This window comes from Phyllostomus hastatus, unplaced genomic scaffold, assembly GCF_019186645.2.
Source record: "Phyllostomus hastatus isolate PE091 unplaced genomic scaffold, TTU_PhHast_1.1 phas_contig_210, whole genome shotgun sequence".
NCBI classification, from domain to species: domain Eukaryota; kingdom Metazoa; phylum Chordata; class Mammalia; order Chiroptera; family Phyllostomidae; genus Phyllostomus; species Phyllostomus hastatus.
In genome coordinates, this window is record NW_025333737.1 from 38272290 (window position 1) to 38294168 (window position 21879).

Consider the following 21879-nt stretch of genomic DNA (forward strand, 5'->3'; position numbering starts at 1 on the left):
CTGGCCGGGGACCCATCCTTGCTTCCCACACTGCGGACACTCGCCCTGGATCCGGCCTGGGCGTGGGCAGCAGCGAGCTGAGTTTGCTTTGGCTGGAGGTCACAGTGGCCGAGTTCTCTGCTCAAGCCCCGCCGCCTCTGCCAGAGCCGTTTCTGTGCACCCAGGGCTGAGGGACTGGGACGGCTGGGGTGTCCAGCAGTTTCAGGTCCTCACAGGTCCTTCACGGGGCTCCTGGGGTCCCTGCAGGGCCCTCCCTGTTGGCAGCCTGCAGGCTGGGGCACCCTGTGGCTGGGTGCCACACCAAGAGAGTGCCCAGTCCCTTGCAGTGGGAAGTGATTGGGTCTGACACCTGCTTCACATCCCAAGGATGCCATGAAGAAAAGGCCAGGGAACCCCCAAGAACTAGAACCCTAGTGGCCCCTGGGAGGGGTCGAGCTGGACCCCTGCAGTGAGCGGCAGCGGGAGGGGAGAGGGTCTCACCTCATTTATACACTTCTGTGGTAGACACCCCCCCACCACCCCAGGGCCAGACAGGGCCGAGTGGGACAGGGCCAGTCACTGGGCAGCCACACCAGCCCCGTCCCACCCCGGCAACACAGCCACTCCTGGGTCCAGTCTGCTGTCCTCTGCCCCTACCCACAACACCCCAACTCAGGAGTGTGAGGCTGCAAGGGTGAGCTGCAGGGTCCCTGTAAGGCGACAGGAAAGGGCCGAGGCCTGAAAGGTGCCACCCTCCCCCCGCCCTGCTCCCGAGTCTCCTTTGTCCCTCCGACTCCCAGGGGAACCTCACAGCCCAGCCAGGCTGCAGGCTGTTCGCAAACACAGACCCGCTGGGCAGGGTCAGGTCTGGCGCCTGCAGCAGCAACCTGGAGGCCCGAGGACAAAATCCAGCTTTGGAGGACGAGACGTTGGCCAGCCCGTGGGTCATACAGCAACCCCCTGAAGCCCAGGTCGGCCCAAGAGGTCAACCGGTCACACTCTTGGTTTGGGGGAAGCCAGACTCTTAACTGGGTGGGAGCTGCCCCCCCCCCACCCCACTGCCCCACCCCTCCCCCAAACACAGCAGCCGGACTTTACTGCAGCACTTTTATTCTCCTCACAATGACGTGTTGTTGCTGGGGCCTAATGTCCTCACGTGACAGTAGAAAACCAAAATTTGTCATCTCTTAAAGAACTGAGAGTTACGTACAAAAACCTTACATAAATTAAAAGAATGAATAAATTTACAGGTGGAAATGCAAACCATTTTCCAACTCAAGGCAAGTAAAACAAGCCAGGTGTGCTGGCAGGAAACATCAGCTAAGGAAGGAAGAGGGTCCCAAGGCCCGGATCCCCGCCCCGTCAGACGGGCAGGACAGGGGAGTCAGGGTTAGGGTCGGGCCGGCCTCCAGGGAAACCGAGGGCTAACGCCTGCCCGCAAGAGGACGCGCTGTCTCGTCCAGCCCCCCGGAGGTCACCCCAGAACTCCGGCCCCCTCTAAGCCGCCGGTGGCCAGCCGCACGCGCAGAGGCTGAAATCAAAGGTGTGTACAGGGTATTAGGCGTGTACCAAGGGCACAGGTAACTTGAATACAAGGTCAGAATCAGCAACCAGGCCTACAATCCAGTGCTGAGCTCAGATACAAGCTTCGAGAACGATTTCTTTTCGGAGGCTCATTCCAGTTTCACGAGGCCAGCATGAGGTGTGTACATTTGCCAGGGCAAACTTGGACTTGATCCACGCGCGCGGCACGTGCCGCGCGTCAGCCCACGGTCCGTTTAGAAGCATTTGCGGTGGACGATGGAGGGGCCAGACTCGTCGTACTCCTGCTTGCTGATCCACATCTGCTGGAAGGTGGACAGCGAGGCCAGGATGGAGCCGCCGATCCACACTGAGTACTTGCGCTCAGGAGGCGCGATGATCTGGGGGGAGAGGGGCATCGTGAGGACCCTGGGTGGCACCACAGGGGCCCAGCCTGCCAGGCCAGACGGTCTGACACCCCACGTGCCCAGGCCGGCTCAGGCTGGGGGCACTCACCTTGATCTTCATCGTGCTGGGGGCCAGGGCCGTGATCTCCTTCTGCATCCTGTCGGCGATGCCAGGGTACATGGTGGTCCCCCCGGACAGCACCGTGTTGGCGTATAGGTCCTTGCGGATGTCCACGTCACACTTCATGATGGAGTTGAACGTGGTCTCGTGGATGCCGCAGGACTCCATGCCTAGCAGACAGAGCCCAGCCTTAACTCGAGCCTCCCTCTGGAGCCGAAGGGCCACGCCCCCACGCCACCCTGCCACCTACCGAGAAAAGACGGCTGGAAGAGCGCCTCTGGACACCGGAAGCGCTCGTTGCCGATGGTGATCACCTGCCCGTCAGGCAGCTCGTAGCTCTTCTCCAGGGAGGAGGAGGACGCGGCGGTGGCCATCTCCTGCTCGAAGTCCAGGGCGACGTAGCACAGCTTCTCCTTGATGTCACGCACGATCTCCCTCTCGGCCGTGGTGGTGAAGCTGTAGCCGCGCTCCGTGAGGATCTTCATGAGGTAGTCGGTCAGGTCCCGGCCAGCCAGGTCCAGACGCAGGATGGCGTGGGGCAGGGCGTACCCCTCGTAGATGGGCACCGTGTGGGTGACCCCGTCCCCAGAGTCCATGACAATGCCGGTGGTGCGGCCAGAGGCGTACAGGGACAGCACGGCCTGGATGGCCACGTACATGGCGGGCGTGTTGAAGGTCTCGAACATGATCTGGACGAGAGGCAACGGGCGCCCTTAGCGGGGGGCGAGACCCAGACCCCCCCACGCTCACACGCCGCATGCCAGCATGCCCCCAGAGTGATGTGTGAGGACAGAAAAGGAAAGCAGGCAAAAACACAATGAGAAACCTTGAGACTTCAGGGAGGAAATGCCAGGAGAGGAACAGAGCCCTGAAAATATCGAAAGAAACACTTGAATTTCAGAAAATAAAGCCGAACGGAAAATGACTTGGGAAAGGCGGGCGCCGCGGCGGCGGCAGGGCGGCGCCTACCTGAGTCATCTTCTCACGGTTGGCCTTGGGGTTCAGGGGGGCCTCGGTCAGCAGCACGGGGTGCTCCTCGGGGGCCACGCGCAGCTCGTTGTAGAAAGTGTGGTGCCAGATCTTCTCCATGTCGTCCCAGTTGGTGACGATGCCGTGCTCGATGGGGTACTTCAGGGTCAGGATGCCGCGCTTGCTCTGCGCCTCGTCGCCCACGTAGCTGTCCTTCTGCCCCATGCCCACCATGACGCCCTGGTGCCGGGGGCGCCCGACGATGGAGGGGAACACGGCCCGGGGGGCGTCGTCCCCAGCAAAGCCAGCTTTGCACATGCCGGAGCCATTGTCGATGACGAGCGCGGCGATCTCTTCTTCCATGGCGATCTGGGCGAGAGGAGGCCCACGATTCAGGCGGGGCGCGCCCGGGGGCCCGGCCCGGCCTCGCTGAGACCGTCTCCGCGCCAAGGCCCCGCCGGCCCCGACCCCAGCGCGCCGCCGGCAGCAGCAACCGCCCGGCCCGCGCCTGCCTCTCGCAGAACGCCCCCCACGTCCCTCCGCGGCGGCGCACCGGGGCTTCTCCGCACTGCGGCCCGGCCCCGCCCCGCCTCCCCCCTCCCCCCGCCGGCGGCCTGGGCGCCGGCCCACCGCCCGTCCGCCCCGGCCACCCTTTGTTCACGGAGACGCGGTGCCGGGACTCCCGGCCCGGGACGCGGCCCGCGGAGAGCGGTGCGAGGTCTCGGAGTGGGGCCGGGGCGCGCAGGCCCGGCTGCTTACCTGGGAGGGCGGCGGTCGCGGGGCACGGAGGAACGGAGAGCAGACGAGCGAGACGACGAGTACAGCCGCCGGGTTGCAGTGAGTGAGACCGACTGCGGCCTCCCCCGCCGCTATTTAAGCGAAGCGGGGCGCGCGCGCGGGGCGGCGGCGCGCGCGGCCCCAGAACATGTCCATATATGGCGATCTTTCCGAACGCCGGGCGCCCATTGGCCCGCCCGGCCGGGGCACGTGGGGGCCCGGCGCTCGGCTCCGCCCCGCGCCCGCACCGCCCCCAACGGCCCCGCCCGCGCCGGCCCGGCTCCGGAGACCCCGCGCCCGACGCCCCGCGCGAGTTGGCGCGCGGGTGGGGCAAGCAGGGGTGCCCCGGGTTTGCGAGAGGGTCGCGGGGAGGACCCCGCGCGACCGACCGGCCGGCTCCGCCCCGGGACTGCCGCGCACTGTGGGGGAGGGCCCGGCTGCACCCCGAAACCGCCTGGCCGGTGGCTGGGCCGCGCCCCGAGTCAGGGTGTGTCGCCGCGGCCCGGACCCGCTGCGGGGCTTTGCATCCCCCCCCGCAGGGAGCTGGGCGGCGAAGGCTGTTTTCGCAGCCCGTGCCAGGCCAGGGGAAGGGTGGGTGGGGGCTTCCGCAGGCCGCCCTTGCGGTACTCTGGCCCTGCGGCCTGGGGCACCCCGGGGATCCATGACCTCGCACCCGGCCCCACTGGGCACCTGTGACCGCCCAGGCCCCTCCGCCAGGGGAGGGGGTGCCCTGCTCAGGGTCCCTGGCAGGGCACGGTGCAGACACAAGCCCGGTGTTACCCACACGTGACGCATCCTGCTTCTCAAACCGCAGCCCCGATTGTCCCCAAGCGCTGCTCTGCTCCGGATTTGGGGCCACCCCACCCCCCATCCGCTAGGGAGAGAATGGGGCTTTCACTTAAATGACTTGGGGGCGTTGTGGGAAAGCAGTCAGAGAAGGGGAAGCGACTTTCCCGGCCGGTTCACTCCCCGCTAGACGTGAGGGGCGTCCGTTTCCTCTGTTTGCGATACCAGGAGAGGGCCAGGCCCGGGGGTGGGTTTACTGCGTCTCTGCCCTGGGGCCGGGGCGCGCGAGACTGTGGGTTCTCCCCGGTCTCGGGCGCGCCCTTTCCCCGGAGCCTGTGCTGGGAGAGCAGTCCCAGGCCGGGCCGCACCTGCTGGCGCCAGTGCTCCTGCGATGCGGGGAGGGGAGAAAGTGTACTGCTTTTTCTCCGGGGTCACTTGAACTTTGGGAGCCACTCCGCATGACCACCAGAGGGGCAGGGGAGGAGCGCCTGCCAAGAGGGGTGGCAGTGAAACCAGGCAGAAGGAGGCCGGGACCTGGGCCATTGTCCCAGACACTCAGCTTGACCGGGGCCAGTGTCTGAGGCTGGGGGGCGGGGTGGTTGGGGCCAGGCACCCCGAGAACCCTGCACTGTCAGCTGGCAGTCCACATTTGGGGATGAGGACGCTGGGTCCAGAAGGGAAGCAGCTGCCCAGAGCACCTAAGGGCTTGCAGTCCCCAGACGCCAGGGCCTTGCCCTTGGCCACCTGTGCCACTGGGCCTAGCTAGGTCAGCGACTCCTGGGCTGTCCCAGGTGCAGGCAAGGCTGGCTGTCAGGTGCCCGCCCCACCCAAGGGGCACCCTAGGGCCGGGCCTCTCGAGAGCCCACCCTGACTCCCTCTCACGGTGGGGGCGTCAGTGATGCAAGGTGATTGATCCCACTTTGGGAGTCCCGAGATGTCACTCACAGAACGTGGGGGAGGTGGAAAGTATCTAAGACCCCCTGGTTGCGTCTGCCCACCCTCTGCTCCTGGCCAGACCCCTTGACTTCGGGGGGTGCCTGCCACCCCATCCAGTTCCCTTCACCCTCCTTTGTCTGGTGTATGCAGGGAGAAGTGGACCGCTCTGGAGACAGACGCAGGGGCAGAGGCCCAGGGACCTCTGTCCCCTCCCTACGGCCCTAGTTTCCCACCTTGCACTCGTCTGGACGCCGAGTGCAAGGCCAGAGAGTCCCGGGGAAAGTGAGGCGAGGCCGAGATTCCCGGGGATCCCCGTCAGTAAGGCGCCAGCCCCGCACCCGGAGGGCTGGGAGGCGGGGCGGGGCAGCTACTACCCCTAAAGTGGCTGTGTCACTCGCGGCGGGGAAGTCAAGGTGCGGCCGCAGGTGTGCGGGCGGGCGCGGCAGCGAGCGGCGCGGCCATATTTGGCGATTTCGGCGCCGCCCGGGAAACCGCGTCCAGGGCTGCCCTGTCCCCGCCCGCCGCCGGCCCTGAGTCACCGGCGGGGCGGGGGACGGAAGTAACGGACGGCGGGCGCCGGGCGCGCTCCTCGCCTTATTTAGTCAAGGAGCCCGCCGATTGGCCATCGGAACAAAGGGGCGGTGGCGGGGCGGCCCCGGCGCCTCCGAGGGGCGGGGGAAGGAAGGGGACGGCTGCCGCTCCCCACCCCCACCCTCGGCCCTCCGCGCCCCCCGGGGACCCCGCCGCCCCCCTGCCAGGCCGAGCCACTACGGGCCGGGGGCGGGGGGCGGGGGCGAGGTGGGGGTGCCTGTGTCCCCCGAGGTCTGGTGGGCGCCGAGGTGGGGAGCGCGGAGCTGGGTGCCCCGCGGGCGAGGACAGGGGCGACTGCCGCCAGGAAGAACCACCCGAAGCCCGGAGTAAGGGGACGCGGTGGGAGCAGGCCACAGGTGGAGCGAGCCCATCCCCCCTCCTCCTGGCGCAGGGCTTGCGGAAGCGCCGCATTCTGCGACCAGATTTTTCAGTTTTGCAACAGGGCAGTGCGAAGGCCTCGCCCAAGGTCACCGCAGGGCTGTGCTCTGGAAAGCGCAGGACCGCCCCTTCTCCGACATCGGGGTCCCTGGGGAAGGGCCCGTGTGGATGAGCAGCCGGGGCCGGTAATGAGGGGCCCCCCCGCGGTGGAGAGCGCGCCAGCGGTCGCCCTCCCGCCCCCACCCCCCCCCCACAGCGGATGTGTCCATCCAATCTGAGGACGGACACTTAGGGCTCGTGAAGTACGAGATTTTGTTCTAGCTCAGCGCTGCCCTCCGTGGATTTATTGCGATCTCGGTGGGTCTGATTTCATCTTGCGTCCCCCTAATGGCCGAGAAAGCTGCAGAGTAGGGCGGGGCTCCCCTTGCAGGGAAGGGTGGCCGAGCGGAGGCCGCCCCAGGCCCGCCTACCGGGCCGCCGGGACTCAGGGTTCTTCCCACCTCTTCCTCCCTCTGACACCCACGCTGCCTGTCACCTCCCTGCTCCAGCCTCGGGCTGCTCCCCAGGATCTGGGTCACCTCCATACCTCACAGCACCGCCCAAAGCCGGTCTCCACCGCACCGTCCCTACCCCTCCGCCTCCCTCCCACCTCCCGCCCCCTCCCAACTGGCTGGCCGCTCCCGGCGGGCAGCAGGGTAGGACCTCGGCGCTGAGGCCTCCCCCTCCTGGCCTTTGCCCCTACCGTGTTCCACCTGCCGGGAATGCCTTTTCTTCCCTCCTGGGGTGGATCCCAGGACAGAAAACAGGAAGAACAGGTCAAGCCTGGAGGGCAATTAGCACCACACAGCGGGGTCAATCGCAGGGTGACAGCCTGTGGGACACCAAGGTGGGGAATGGAGGGGTGGGGGCCTGCAGGAGCTCGCACGCCACCTTTGCGAGTCCTCTGTGGCTCTAAGATGGCCTCGTCCTGAAGACTTGATTTTAAAAAGTCCAGGGAAGCCCTGGGGGCTGGGGCTCCGTTGGCTGGGCATTGTCCAGCACAGCTCAAGTTCGCCGGTTCGAATCCTGGTCGGGGCACTTATGAGAAGCAACCGATTGGTGTTTCTTTTCTTTTTTTTTTTTTTTTTAGATTGTGTCTATTTATTTTTAGAGAGGGAAGGGAGAGAGAAAGAGTGAGAGAGAAACATCCATGTGCAGTTGCTGGGGGCCATGGCCTACAACCCAGGCATGTGCCCTGACTGGGAATCGAACCTGCGATGCTTTGGTTTGCAGCCCGCGCTCAATCCACTGAGCTACGCCAGCCAGGGCTGACGTGTTTCTTATGTGGCTGTTTCTCTCCCTCTCTTTCTCTAAAAATAAATAAATAAAATCTTTTTTAAAAACCCAAGGACAACCAAACTTCCTCTGTTCCCAACTCACTGTCCTGTGCCCTGACCCGTGGGTGGGCCCAATGTCACCTAAGGCCCACTTCAGGGCGCTGGGTAGGCTCCCCCGGGGGCAGGGGCGGCCCCCGGACGGGCCCTGTCCCTGGAACGGTGGTCCCCAGGGCTGCCCTGGTGACAAGGACAGGTTCCCACCGGCGTGGCTTCCCCGCCTCACCTTCAGGTCGAAGGGCAAGGTCAGGGGCACACGCGCCTGGCCCTGGGCCGGTGCCCCGTGGGCGCTTCTCCAGCACCGCTCAGATTGGGGCGCAGCAGGTCCCGCTGCCCAGGGCTCCCCTGGTCGGGGCTCAGCCCCCTTCGGCGCCCCAGCCGGCACAGCCCCCCGCAGCCTCCGGGAGGTCAGCCGTGTGGTCACTGCACGAGGGAGCCAGCTCTGCGTGTGCTCACGCCACTGAGTCACCCCGCGGGGCCTCACGTGCCATCCACCTCTCGCTGCCCGAGGACAGGGCTGTGCCACTTCACAACGGGGAAACTGAGGCCCGCAGTGTGGCCCCCACAGGAAGGTAGGGGGGCAGGTGCAGAGAGACACCCAGATCAGGGGTCCTTGAGCCCCTCCTGCCTGCTGCTCTGGCAGAGGAGGGCTCCAGGCCTTGCAGAGACGGGCCCGCTGGCCTCTGGCCGGGCTCCCCCTCTCCCGGCTGGGGCGGTGGGGGGCGGCGGCGAGGGGGGCTCCCAGAAGAGCGCTGGGCTGGGAGTCAGGACCTGGGCCCCATCGGACTCTGAGGCTGCGGGCCCACCTGCCCTGGATGACAGGCCTGAGGACAGGGGGCCACTGGGGGACCCACTGGGGGACCTTCCCTCCCAGGCCTCATCGCTGGGGTTCACTGGACCTTGGGCCTTGCTGTCCCCAGGTGTCCGATCTTTGGTGGCGACTCAGAAGCATGCAGCGCCTCTGTGTCAGAGCAGGGCAGCGGGGCCTCGCTCTGCGTGGAGGGCACTCCCCAGGCCCCCCTGTCTGGAGGTGGACTGCCGCCACCCACCACCCCCGCCCTCTGCCAGTGGTCCTTACTGGCAGGGAGCCAGAGCCAGGATCCAGGGCGCCCACCAGGCCACAGCGGCCCTGGCACATCCTTGACCCATGTGGTGTCCGCTGGTCCGCCCACCTCCTTCTCCCCCGCGGCTGATGTTGCAAATCAGGTCACTGTTCCTCCTGCCACCCTCTGCCACGGATGGGACCTGACCCCGCCCCTTCAGCTAGTGCACCTGCGACTCCCTGCCCACCAGCCCCGGCCAGTGCCCCGCTGTCCCCGACCTCCTCCCCAGGGGGTTAGGATCGCCGGCGCCTGGAGCAGCGCCCGGCACCCACCCCGGCAGGCAGACAGCAAGGAGAGAGGCGGAAGGAGCGGGAAGGGAGAAGCCACGCTGAGGGGTGGGCAGGGGAGACCCCCACAGGCCCCCACCCCAGCCCTGACTCAGCGTGCAGGGAGACAGGGCTGCTGCGGGGCTGAGGGCAAAGGGGGCCTGCCTGCCCCCTGGGACCCGCTGGCACCCAGCCGTAGGTTCCCCGAGGCGCAGGGAACAGGCAGGTCCTTGAGGCAAAACAGAAGGTGCCCGGGGGGGCAGTGGGGTCAGAGTGGGGTATAGGCAGGAGACCGCTTCTCTGAGCTCTCTGTCCTCCCCGCCACCGTCCCCAGGGTGGGCACAGTGCAGGGAGGTGGGGTCCTGACCAGCCATCCTGGCCACAGCCGCCGCCCCTCCTTTGCTGGCACTGGCTTCCGGGGGAGGGGGCACGGCGCAGCAGGAGGGGGCAGCCCCAGCAGGCAGGGAAGTACACCCCCTGAGGAGCTGGTCCGATCCCGCTGGCCCGTGGTACCCTCCAGGGCACTCTCTTCCAGGCCCAGCTCGGGGCCGCGCGTCCTCGTTTGTCGGGGGGCGGAGCCCGGTCGCACATCCTGTGCCGCCCCACCCACGCCCCTCCCGGTCCGGCCCCGCCCCCGGGAACAGGCTTTCCCGGAACCGACTTAGCTGGTGTACGCGGGAGAACTAGGGCCCCGCGAGGCTGGATGGGCCCAGGCGGGAAACACAAGGAGCGACCCCCAAGCTGCGCCAACGGGGGCCGGAGGCCTGGGGTGCCCTGCCCTCCTGGGCGATCCTTGAGGTGGCCCTGCCTCCCCGCGGCCATCCTGCGCCCCCACTGTCAGCTGGCTTCCGACCTGGTGCCGGAGCCCCCTCCCCTCTACCACAAACCCCGCGTTTTCTTTGCCCCAGCGGAGCACGGCCAGGGAGGGCACCCAGGGCCCTGGGGACCCTGGAGGCTGGTGCACTGTCGCGGTTCGCTCGCCCCTCCCCAGGCCAGCACCAGGGTCACTGCCCGGAGAGGCGAGGCACTTAGAGCCCCGGGCCAGGAGGGGGCGCCCGGCTCCCGGGCAGTCCCGTGTCATTCCCAGGTGGGCCGCCAGGTGGGACCCGCTGTCGCGGCTGGGCCCTGGGGCCCGGAGGTGAGGAGTCCCAAGGCGCCTGCGGGCCCCGCCCCGCCCCGCCCGGGTCTAGGGAGGCGCCCTGGGCCGCAGGCCCCCGTGGAGTCACCGCGCCCAAGGGTGACGCAGAGCAGCTTGGGAGTGGCCGGTGACCTCAGCCAGTGCTGACGCAGGGAGAGAAGGTGGTATACGGGTCAGCCCGCACACAGGGCAACGGGACAGGGCAGGGCCAGCTCACCCGATGCACGCACGGCACCCACACAGGGACCCCAAAGCTAGGGCCACGCGGGGACCTGGCCCGTGTGTCTGCTGAGTACACAGCAGCGCCCAGCAGATACTCAGTTTGGGGAGCAGGGACGGGAGGCTCAGAGAGGTTGGCGCCGGCTCCGGGTCTTACAGCAGGAAGGGCGGAGCCAGAACCAAAGGGGCGGGCCTCTGAGACACCCCGCCCACCCCGTGCGCGCACCCTGCGGTCTGTGGGAGGCCGCGGGACCACAAGGGGGTGGGTGCTGGCAGGGGGGCAGCCTCAGGGGTCCCGCAGGACTGCACCCGGGTAGTGGGGAGCCCTGGGGGGAGTGGGGGGAGGAGGAGAGGGCCGTGGCCCTGAAGGCGGAGCTCTGGGGGGTGGAGAGAGCCGGGTGGGGTCAGGTCCCTGCGGGGCCGTGGGGCGGTAGACAGAAGACGCCTGCGGGCAGGCGGCCAGGCGGCACTCCCACTCCCCTGGGTGACGGGCGCCCGCCTCGCGGTGTCTCTGATGGCAGGCGCTGCTCTCCCGGCGTCCGGGGCCGCTCTGGCCCCGTCCGTCCGACCTCTGGGGGCGGGGGTGGGGGACTTCCCCACCCTGAGGCCCCTCGCTCCCGTCTGGGCCCCCTGGAGGCGCCTGCTGCGCAGATCCTTCCGTTCTCGCGAGTTTTCTTGTGTGATTTCTTTCACAATTTCTTTCCTGCTTCATTTTCTCTGTTCTTTTGGGGGGTAAGCTTTATTAATTGTCACAGCTACTAGATGCACCCATGAATGTTTTTATTTTTTTCTTCTTTGTTTTGCTCTTTTAATAATTTTCTGGGTTTTTTTACTTCCTTTGACCCTGCGGTGGAATCTCTTCTTCCGCTCCAGCATTTAACCTTCTGTTTTGAGACCATTTCCCTCACTGACCGATACCACTTGCTGCACTTGCCATCTGGTTCTTGGGGCACCCGAGTTCCTGACAGGTGTTGACCCACCTGGGCGCCCACCCTGCGCACCTGGAGACCCAGGTGGGCAGGGAGCGGCTGGCTGTCTTCCTGAAGCGGGTCTGGTCCTCAGGCTGAGCCGCATGCAGCCAGGGGCCCACTCCGAGACAGTCTTGGGGTGCTCCTCTCTCGTCCTAGGGTCGTGCCAAGGTCCTGGGGTTTGGGTGTGGAATGATCACCCAAGTCCACGGGGCACCTCGGGGGGCTCGGATGCCCTCGGTTCTGTCCCCAAGGTCCTTTGGGGCGTTTCGGCCTCACTGTGTCCCTCACGCCCCCAGTCTCTCCCTCCCCTGCCAGACTCCCCCGGCTATGATGTTATAAGAGACAAAGACAGGAGACACCCCAGGTTGGGGTCCTGACAGCCCCACGCGGGCTCCCCCAGTCCAGCCAGCGGCTCTGTGCCTGGCGGGTGGGGCAGGCAGGAGAGGGTCCATGAATTTTGAGGGCCCACCCTGCCCAGCACCGGGAAGGGGCGGTAGAGGGGCCCTGGGGGTGGGGGTGGGGGTGGGTTCATACGGAGCAGGCAGAACGTGCGGGCTGGGCACCCCGGCGTCCGTGTGCACGGCACAGTGTGGGCACCGGGCCCCCCCACCCCGTGCTCGCTCCAACACTGCCCCCCGTCCCGCTGAGGGGAGCTGTCACCCTAAACCGCCCGTGGGCCGCAGTAAACCAACCCTGCCGGGCCCCGCCCACCGTGTAAGGGGAGCCTCGGGCCACAGAGAGCTCGGCCATGAAAAAGTCATGAGGTGGCCGAGCCGGGCCCGTGTGCGGGAGTGAGTGACGTGCGAGGCTGGGCCCTGGGCCCGGCCACGTGAGACCCCGGGGCCGGCGCTGGGCCGGGCACCCAGGAGATCCGGGCCTGGGCTGGGCCCGCCTGCACCCGGGCTGGCAGGGTGGTCTGGTCTCCCGGAGCAGGGGCCCAGCCGGGGCTGGGCCGGCGTGGCCTGCTGGTGGAGGGGCAGAGGGCCAGGGCGGGGCGGAGCGCAATGCTGGAAGAGTAGCAGGGGGCCGGGCCGGGGCCGAGGGGCTCTGGACACCAGGGTGGGCACTGGGATTTCCTCCATGGGCAGCAACTCTGCAGCCTCGCGGCCCGAGGGCAGGTGCGGCCAGTGATGCCCAGAGCAGGGGCCGGTGCCTGGGGTGGGTCTGGGAAGGTGGGGCTCGTGGAGGTCCCTCAGCAGTGGGGCTGCCCAGCCTCCGTCCTGGGCCACTTCCCAGTTTCCAGGGCTCCGGGCCAGCCAAGGCGGGGGCCGCCCCACCCCCAGCCAGCACACACACCGGGCCCGTGCCAGCTCACGCCACCAGCAGCAGCGTCGCCCAGCACCCGGCCTGGCTCGCGTGCTGGTCGCCATGGCAGCAGGCCGCGTGCTGGCGGGAGCCCAGGCTGGCGCTGGCATCCAGGGCCAATGGTCTAGATGGGCCAGGGGGGTCCTTTCCCTGCAGCCCTGGGGGGCCTTGGCTGGAGGTAGGGGGAGGGGACCCTCTGAGAGGCCTGGTCCGCCCAGCCCCCAGCACCCCGGGAAAGGAGTCCTGCCCTGAGAGCTCCAGGCTGGACACCAGAGGCCGGGGACCCTTGGATCAGCCCTCCCTGCCCCTGGCCCTGCCGGACACCCCGAAGGGGACCAGCCCTGCCTCGTCTGCTGGGGGCTCCCCACAGCTGAGGGGTCCCCTGCCTCCCAGGCCCACCGTGGCCACGAGCATCCCTTTGGCTGTGTGCAACCACAGATGGTCCCCCCCTGAGGAAGGGGCCCGGTGCGGCTCATCCCCGTGGCCTCTCGGTGGCCCCCAGGACAAGGCACCCCCAGCACAAAACCTGTTTCAGTTGGAGCTTCGAGCGGCCTGCCTGCTGGTCTGGGGGGCAGGACATGGTGGTGGGCGCGTCTGTGCGAGCCCCCTCCTCGCCCTGCTGGGCAGCCGGGGGTGGGCCAGCGGCAGCTGTGCCTTCCAGGCCGTGCCCGGCCCTGCCCATCCCCGTCTGTGTGTGGTCTCTCTCTCTCTCTCTCTCTCTCTGTCTCTGTCTCTGTCTCTGTCTCACACACACACACACACACACACACACACACACAGAGCAGAGCTCAGCCCGGCACACAAGAACCCCCACACGGGACGTTCACAGGACTTATGAAGTACCTACTATGTGCCAGAGCCGTGGGGGGGTTCTGGAAAGGCGAGGGCCCAGGGTCCCGAGGGAGAGGCAGGGTGGGGGGTGCTCTGCACATCGCCTTCCTCCAAGGGGATGACCTGGGGGGCCCGTCTCTCAGAGTCGCCCCCCCAGGGCCCGACGGCCACCCCAGGCAGGCGCCCTGCCCCCACCCGGGACTCGGGGGGGCCCCAGACTGAGAGGCCGCAGCCACGCTGGCTCTGACGCCAAGAGGCTGCCTGGAGCCAGGCCCGCTTAGCGCCTGGCGGCCGGGCTTCCCCGCCGGGCACGTGGTGCCGACGCGCCCTCCCGCCCATCCCAGTCCTGAGCCCGGGCCACCAGTGAGGGGGCCCGTGGGTGCGCTGCCCTCCCTCACGCACGGACAAGTGGAGGACGGAGGGGCGGCCAGCTGCACCCCCCCCCCCGCCCCGGGCCCTGCGGCGGCCGTCCAGGGCCGGGGCTGGAGGTGCAGGCAGAGACCGAACCGTGCGGCCCGGGAGCGGGGGCCGCCTCCCCCACCGAGTGCCTGAGCGAGGACCTGCGCCCCGTCCTCCCGGCCTGGGGGTGTCTCTCTGCATCCTGGCTGGGTCCCGGTCCTCTCCACGTCTGCCCGGGCCAGGCGGCTGCAGGGGGAGGCGGCCCTGAGGGGAGGGAGGAAGGGCTCCTGAGCCTGCGTCCAGCCCCAACCACGGACCCTCGTGCTGCCTGCTGCTGTGCCACCTGGGGCCCAGAGGCCTGCTCTGCCCAAGCCCATTTCCGTCTGCTGCAGCCCCACAGCCCGGGGCCCGTCCCGGCCTCCAGGCGGCTGCAGGGCTGCTCCTGGGCTCTGCAGGGCCCCTGGGGGTGGAGCAGGCCTCTGGGCCCGGTGTCTGGAGTGCCCCTTGGTCCCAGGTCCCAGCCCCCGGGGAGCCCCGAGGGTCACACGCCATGACGAGGAAGAGGACACTGCGCTGGCCCAGGCCCACGCTGGGCAGCTCTGGTTTCACTACCTGGCGCCCAGCCCCACAGGCAGGTGCAGGAGCCAGGCCCGGCCAGGCAGCTGCAGGTCCCCAGAGACGGCCCCCGGGGCTCGGCAGGCTGGGGTGCAGGGGGGACCCGGCCGCTGGGGCTGGGAGGTGCCGGGTTCGGGGGCGGCCAGCGTCCGGCCTCTTCTAGCTGGCCTCAGCGCTACACAGCCCCCTGGACAGGCCAGTGTCTCTGGCGGTGTGGACGGCCATTCAGGGGTCCCAGGGCCATCGACCATGGCCAGCTTGTCCAGGGGTCCCCCACAGAGAAGGGCGGGTGAGAGGTCCGTGTGGACCGGGGCACGGGGCCTACTGCCTCTGCACTCACTCCCCCGCGTCCCCTTCCACCCGCCCGCGCGGCCCGTGGCAGGTGTCACTGTCCCTGTCACAGGGCTGCCACCTCGGCTGCAAGCAGGGGCCCTCCCCCGGGGCCGGCACAGCCAGGCCGCCCAGCCCAGTGGGGCCAGGGCGCTGGCTCCCTCTGCACTGCCTGCCCGGGCTCAGGTCTGATGCCACAGGCGCCCAGCCCACTCCCTGGCCCAGACACCCCTGCCTGCCACCCGCCCAGCCCCAGCCACACTCGGGGGGTGGGGGCATCAGGCCTGGGGCCCCGGGGCAGCCTTGGGGGGCCGCAGGACACGAGGGCTGCGGCCGCCAGGTGGGGGGCCTCGCGGCGCCCCTGGCGGCAGGAGCCAGAGAGGCGGTAACTGGATCTGGCCGGGCCCTGGCGGCCGCTGAGGGTGGAGGGCTGTGATCGGGTTGCGGCCGCGCCGTGTTTTCCACCAGGCGGCTCTCACTGGGCCAGGAAGGCGCTGGGCAGGGCTGGCGGGTCCGTGCGCTGGGTCTGGGGGCCCTGGGGCTGGCGGTGAGGGGGAGAGGGCCAAGAGGTGCCAGGGCCACGAGGTGGGAACAGGGCCGGGGCCCGGGCCGCAGCTGCCGCCGGGGACCCCACGGGGTGGGTCAGGCCCTCCGCGGGGGCGCCGTCCAGCCCCACGGACCCGGCTGCGGCCCCTCCACCGTCCGGGAGCAGCTGAAATCCAAGCTGGGGCGAAGACAGGCGGCCGCTGCCCCTAAGCCGGCCCAGGTCTGATCCGCCCCCCACCCGCCCTCCTCTGCCCGCCAGTCATGTAAGAGCTGCCTGGGCCCGCAGCCACCAGCCAGGGCAGCGTCCGAGCGGGCGGGCGGGCAGCGGGTCCATGACGCCGGCGGGGCCCGGGGGCCACGGGCCAGCCCAGCGGAGCCGGGCCTCTGGGGGCCGCCGGGGGCCGTGAGCGCGCAGACAGAGCCGTCCAGGCCCCCCGCCGGGCCGCCACCGCCGTGATGCCCACCAATGGGCTGCACCAGGTGCTGAAGATCCAGTTCGGCCTGGTCAACGATGCCGACCGCTACCTGACGGCCGAGAGCTTCGGCTTCAAGGTCAACGCCTCGGCGCCCAGCCTCAAGAGGAAGCAGACGTGGGTGCTGGAGCCCGTCCCGGGCCAGGGCGCCGCCGTGCTGTTCCGCAGCAGCCACCTGGGCCGCTACCTGTCGGCCGAGGAGGACGGGCGCGTGGCCTGCGAGGCGGAGCGGCCGGGCCGCGACTGCCGCTTCCTGGTGCTGCCGCAGCCGGACGGGCGCTGGGCGCTGCGGTCGGAGCCCCACGGCCGCTTCTTCGGCGGCACGGAGGACCGGCTGTCCTGCTTCGCCACCGCCGTGTCCCCGGCCGAGCTGTGGACGGTGCACCTGGCCATCCACCCGCAGGCCCACCTGCTGAGCGTGAGCCGGCGGCGCTACGCCCACCTGTGCCCGCAGGAGGACGAGATCGCGGCCGACAGCAACGCGCCGTGGGGCGTGGACGCGCTGGTCACGCTCATCTTCCGCGGCCGCCAGTACTGCCTGCGCGCCTGCGACAGCCGCTACCTGCGCAGCGACGGCCGGCTGGTCTGGGAGCCCGAGGCCCGCGCCCGCTACACCCTGGAGTTCAAGGCCGGCAAGCTGGCCTTCAAGGACTGCGACGGCCGCTACCTGGCGCCCGTGGGGCCCGCCGGCACGCTCCGCGCCGGCCGCAACACGCGGCCCGGCAAGGACGAGCTGTTCGACCTGGAGGAGAGCCACCCGCAGGTCGTGCTGGTGGCCGCCAACCACCGCTACCTGTCCGTGCGGCAAGGTGAGGCGGCTCGGGGCGGCCCATCCAGGCGGTGCGGATGTGTGCTTGGTGGGGCCGGGCGCGGGCCCCGGGGGTTCCTCGGGGAGGGCTGCTGGCTTTGGGGCAGGAGGGAGGGGCTCCCCCTCAGGCTGCCTGGGCGGTGCCCTGCCCGCCGGGGACCGTCCCGGCTCCCGCCCCTTGCCCCACCCCACCACTGCACTTTCTGGACTCGAAGGGAACTGGGGAGGAGCCAGCGGAGCCGGGGGTGGGCAGAGCCATGCTCCCACACCTTTACGGGGCTGACCCAGGGGTGGAGTGGGGCGGGACCTTGGGGTCCCTCCAGTACGGGGCCCGGGGGACGCAGGGCACCGACGACCCCGGGGTCTGTGCTTCTTGGCGGGAAGGCTCTGTCTGCCTCTGGGGTCCAGCCTGGTCCCCCTGCCTCCCGGGTCATCGGTCGCCTGCCCCATGTGACCAGTGGGCCCTTCCACACCCAGTCAAACACCTGTGGGCAGCTCCTACTTCCCGCCGAGGAAGCCGAGGTCCCAAAGTGGCCCCGCACGGCCAGGGGCCACCCCAGGCCTGGGCCAGCAGCCTCAGCTGCCTCCCGCTTGGGCTCCTGGTTCTGAGTGCCCAGGAGTGGCCCTGACCTGGCACAGAGCCCCTCCCTCCAGAGGGCAGAGGCCCCGACGTGAGCGCCTGGGAACAGTGGCCTCTAGGCCAGGCCAGCACAGGTGCGGGTGCCCCACAGCCTCCCGAGCCCACGTCCAGGCATGTGGCCCGGCCCTGGGCTCTGACTGCAGGTGATGGCCCTGCCCCCACCCACCATGGGCCCCCCCAGTCCAGCTTCAGGCCCACGTGCCTGGTGTGTCAGTGACACGGGGAAGACCCCTTCCGGGTCAGTCGGAGCTCAGCTCTCGAGCCAGACTCGTGCTGCTGCTGGAGGCGAGGGTGGCTGTGGGGACCGGGATGGCGCTGCAGGCTCTCCCGGCGATTCTGGCAGTGTGGTGGCGGTGGCAGTGTCGATGGGGTTGGTGTCGGTGGTGGTGAGGGACAGCGCCGTAGGGACCACCCTGGGATGGTGGCCGGCAACCAGACCCACCACCTGCCTCTGCCACTGCGGGGCCCACTCTTGCTGCCCCACCTCCCTGGCAGTGAGCCTGACGGCCCCCCGAGGTTCGGGGCTGACTGGGTGGGCGCCCACAGTGTCGGGAAGAGGATGTGGCGTCTCCGTCCGGGGGGCCCACCCCTGGACCTGAGGCAGCTGGGGCGGCGGGTTCTGCAGAGCGGCAGCGCCTGGGCCCGGGCCTCTTCCACGCCAGGCGGCCCCCAAACCTGTCCGCTCCCACAGGCGCCTGCTTTCTCCTCCCCGGGACAGCGCCTGGCTGCCCCGCCCCTCACTGACGCCCCGGCACGGTGAACGGTGGTCCGCGTCTTGCCGAGAGCACCAGAAAGCCGGCCGCAAACCGGCGGACCCACAGGGACATGGAGTGTGTCCTGGGCAGGGGTTTCTGGAGGCCCCGGGGGAGGGCGGTCCCAGGCAGGACCCCTTGCCGGCTCGGGGGCAGCGCCAAAGCCCCCCCGCTCGTTCCCCTCCAAGTGCCCGCCCCCCAGGGGCGGCTCTGACTGCTGGCTGGCGTCCCCGTGGTCTGGGCCTCGTGTCCGGACAGGACGCAGCCGGAGGAGGAGGAGAGGGGCCTGAGCTGCTCCTTCTCTCATCTTCGAAGGGGTGGGGAGAACTCTTCTTGACCCTGCAGAGCCCGCGGGTGCTCGCCCGCCGCTGCCCAGCCAGCTCCTCCGGGCGCTGGGCTCTGTGTGAGGTCTCCCACCTCGAGGTCGGGGCGCCCACAGGGCTGTGTGACAGGGAGCCCCCACTCCACCGCATCCCGTCTGCAGGGCCGTGTGGGGCGTGTGGCCCACCCTCACCCTGTTAGCGCCTGTGGGACTGTCCCCGGCCCCCGGGGTCTGCTTCCGAGTCCCCTTCCCCAGGAGGCCGGCCCAGCCCGGGCCCCGAGCGGTCTCGGGTACCGGACATGCCAGTTGTTGTCACCGCCCCCGCGGACCATCAGTGCCCGGAGGGGAGGGCTGTTTCCTGTGCTGCCGGGTGGGAGGTGGGGATGGACGTGAGGACGCGGGCCTGGCCGCCTTCGCCTCCGGGCAGTGGCCCGAATGGGAGGGGAGGCCCAGCCTGGGGGCTGTGGGGGGAGGAAGGGGGGCCCAGCCCGGCCTCGTGCTCGGCCAGCCTGCCAGTGGGCAGGGTGGGACAAGACCCGGCCTTGACCCTCAGGCCCCCAGCTGGACGTGCCGGGGTCTGAGGGGGGGCCTCTGTGACCTGCCGCACCCCTCAGACTAGCCAGTTGCTGAGGAAACAGGAACTTCGTTCATGAGAAGATATCAGGCAGACCCCAGAGCCTGCCCGCTGTCCCCCATCTGAGTGGGGACACTCCTCTGTCCCTGGCCCAAGACCCCAGGCACGGCCTCAGTAGCCCTGGCCTCCCCTAGGACACCAGGGAGACCCCAGACACGAGTGGGACCCTGGGGCAGTGACAAGGGACCAGCCCCTGCCCAGTACCCAAGAGTGGACCCCAGGCCCTGGCTGTGTCCTGGGCTACGGCCCCAGGAAGGACAGGGGCCCCTGCCTTCCTGCGGCACCCGAGGGCCGAGATATAAATAGAGACCAGTGTGAGTGTGGGTGCTGGGCCGCAGCTGGGCCTCAGCGGGAGCTGGCGGATTACCAGCTGATTATCGGGCCGGGGATTTGCCGGCGCCCGGCCGAGGTCGGAGTTGGGGGTGTGGTGTGTGGCCCCGCTGCCCTGGGGGCGGAGCGCCCAGACCCCCTGAGGAGCGCCTCCTGAACCCTCTCAGGTGCTAGACGAGCCCCTCTGGCTTCGGGGTCGCCCCAAGAGTTGCCCCCCCACCCGCCTGCTCCCCAGCCGCCCAGGGAGAGGCGTGAGGGGCTTCCCTTCTCCTCCCTCCAGGGGTCAACGTCTCCGCCAACCAAGACGAGGAGCTGGACCACGAGACTTTCCTGATGCAGATCGACCGGGAGACGAAGAAGTGCACCTTCTACTCCTGCACCGGGGGCTACTGGGCCCTGGTGACCCACGGGGGCATCCAGGCCACGGCCACCCAAGTGTGAGTGGGCCGTCCCCACCCCCCTCCCCGCGGAGATCTGTCGCAGCAGCCCCTCTGGGGAGCGTGCCCACCGGGTGGGGAGAGCTCCTGGCGTGCCTACCGCTGGGAAGCAAGTGCCTGCCCCGCCCCCAGGGGGCAGTGTCGCACGCAGGGGTGTGGGAAGGCCGGGCCCTGAGCCCCCACCTGCTGCTGCTCTGAAGGGACCTCGCCCCGCCCCCTCAGCTCGGCCAGCACCATGTTCGAGATGGAGTGGCGAGGCCGGCGGGTGGCCCTCAAGGCCAGTAACGGGCGCTACGTGTGCATGAAGAAGAACGGGCAGCTGGCGGCCATCAGCGACTTCGTGGGTGAGCGCTCCCCGCCCGCCCAGAGACCCCGTGACGGCCCGCCCAGAGCAGCCCCGCCCCCTCCCGGGCACTGGCTGCTGCCCCGGGCACTGGCTGGTCCAGAGCGTGGCTGCGGACGGCAGCCGAGCAGTTAGTTAGGCCCCAGAGCACCCTCCTCCCCACGACACCCTCGGGGCGCCCAGGCTGGGGTGCGGCAGGCCGCTTGCGAGGTCGCTGGCGATGGCAGACCTGGGCCCTGGAGCCTTTGGGGGGCCCCCCGCCGCGCCCCGCCTGACCGGCTCGGACAGGGATGGCTCCCCCTGCAGGCGAGGACGAGGAGTTCATCCTCAAGCTCATCAACCGGCCCATCCTGGTGCTGCGCGGCCTGGACGGCTTCGTGTGCCACCGCCGCGGCTCCAACCAGCTGGACACCAACCGCTCGGTGTACGACGTCTTCCACCTGAGCTTCAGCGACGGCGCCTACCAGATCCGAGGTGCGGGCGGGGGGCCGGGGGGCGCGCGCGCGGGCGGGGCTGCGCGCGGCCCGGAGGCCGCCCCGCCGACTCCCGCCTGCTCCGCAGGGCGCTGCGGGTTCTGGCACACCGGCAGCCACGGCAGCGTGTGCAGCGACGGCGAGCGCGCCGAGGACTTCCTCTTCGAGTTCCGCGAGCGCGGCCGCCTGGCCATCCGCGCCCGGAACGGCAAGTACCTGCGCGGCGGCGCCTCGGGGCTGCTGCGCGCCGACGCGGACGTGCCCGCCGGGGTCGCGCTCTGGGAGTACTGAGCGCGCGAGCCTGGTCGCCCATTAAACCGTGTCTGTCTCAGTGGCTGTCGGGCTCGTGGTGGCGGCGGCGGCGGCGGCTCTGGGCGGGCGCGGAGTGTCAGCACTGCAGGGCGGGGGGCTCGCCTGGGCACAGCACCGAGCCCCGGAAGGGCGTCCCCGCCCGCGGCGGCCCTCCCTGGCTCCTGGGGCTCGCACTCCGCCTCGCCAACTCTCATGCCCAGGACATGCAGCGTGGCAGCCTGTCCAGGAGGAAGGCCCAGCGGGTCGCGCCCCCGCAATCCTGCACAACCCCAGGAATGGGTGGGGGAGCTCTCCTCCGCTTGTCCCGCCCCCCAGGAGGCCCAGCAAGACGGAGCAGCTGCAGGGTCTTTGGGGTCAGTGTGTCTCCATCGCTGCTCCTAGCGCTGGGGCAGGATCTTAGGGAACCCCGGAATCATTTGGTGGACGAACCACCCCCACAGTTCCCACGACCCGCGGATGGAGGGCCGGGGGAGAGGACCCTTCTCAGCTCAGGCAGCTGTCCTGCTGCCGCCGACCGTCCCCCCTCACCCCAGGAGAGGGGCTCTCGGGCGGAGCCCACCCCAGCTGCGCACAGAGGGCCTCGCCCGGCCGCTGGCTGCCACCCCAGGCCAGGGTGGCTGACGGGACCACGTCCTGGTTCACCCATGTGCCTGCCCAGAGCGCCCGGCGCCCAGAACCTCCGCCCAGGCCACTGCCCCCCCGATGGGCTGGGTGGCCTGGGACTTCTGAGACGTGAGAAGTACCCCTGGCACTGGTCAGGACCGTGAGGACGAGGGCACTGGGGGCTGGGAGAG

At 69.5% G+C, this 21879-nt stretch overlaps 2 protein-coding genes across 3 annotated transcripts; one reads left to right on the forward strand and one right to left on the reverse strand.

The window, feature by feature from the left end:
- Positions 1-1072: 1072 nt before the first annotated feature.
- ACTG1 (actin gamma 1) lies at positions 1073-3908 on the reverse strand. The gene is made up of 5 exons (XM_045836145.1): positions 3757-3908; positions 2998-3366; positions 2279-2717; positions 2017-2198; positions 1073-1901 (listed from the first exon to the last, which is right to left on the reverse strand). Exons 2-5 carry the CDS (start codon positions 3358-3360, stop codon positions 1758-1760), a joined length of 1128 nt encoding a protein of 375 aa, XP_045692101.1. The 5' UTR covers positions 3361-3366; positions 3757-3908; the 3' UTR covers positions 1073-1757.
- Positions 3909-15486: 11578 nt separating this feature from the next.
- Positions 15487-21064, forward strand: FSCN2 (fascin actin-bundling protein 2, retinal). Of its 2 annotated transcripts, none has more exons than XM_045836143.1 (5): positions 15487-16843; positions 19801-19957; positions 20180-20301; positions 20589-20774; positions 20862-21064. In XM_045836143.1, exons 1-5 carry the CDS (start codon positions 16018-16020, stop codon positions 21062-21064), a joined length of 1494 nt encoding a protein of 497 aa, XP_045692099.1. In that variant the 5' UTR covers positions 15487-16017. The 2 variants fall into 2 exon arrangements, with proteins under 2 accessions (XP_045692099.1, XP_045692100.1); XM_045836144.1 differs by having other exon boundaries at positions 15493-16843; positions 20607-20774.
- The last annotated feature ends 815 nt before the right edge of the window (positions 21065-21879 follow it).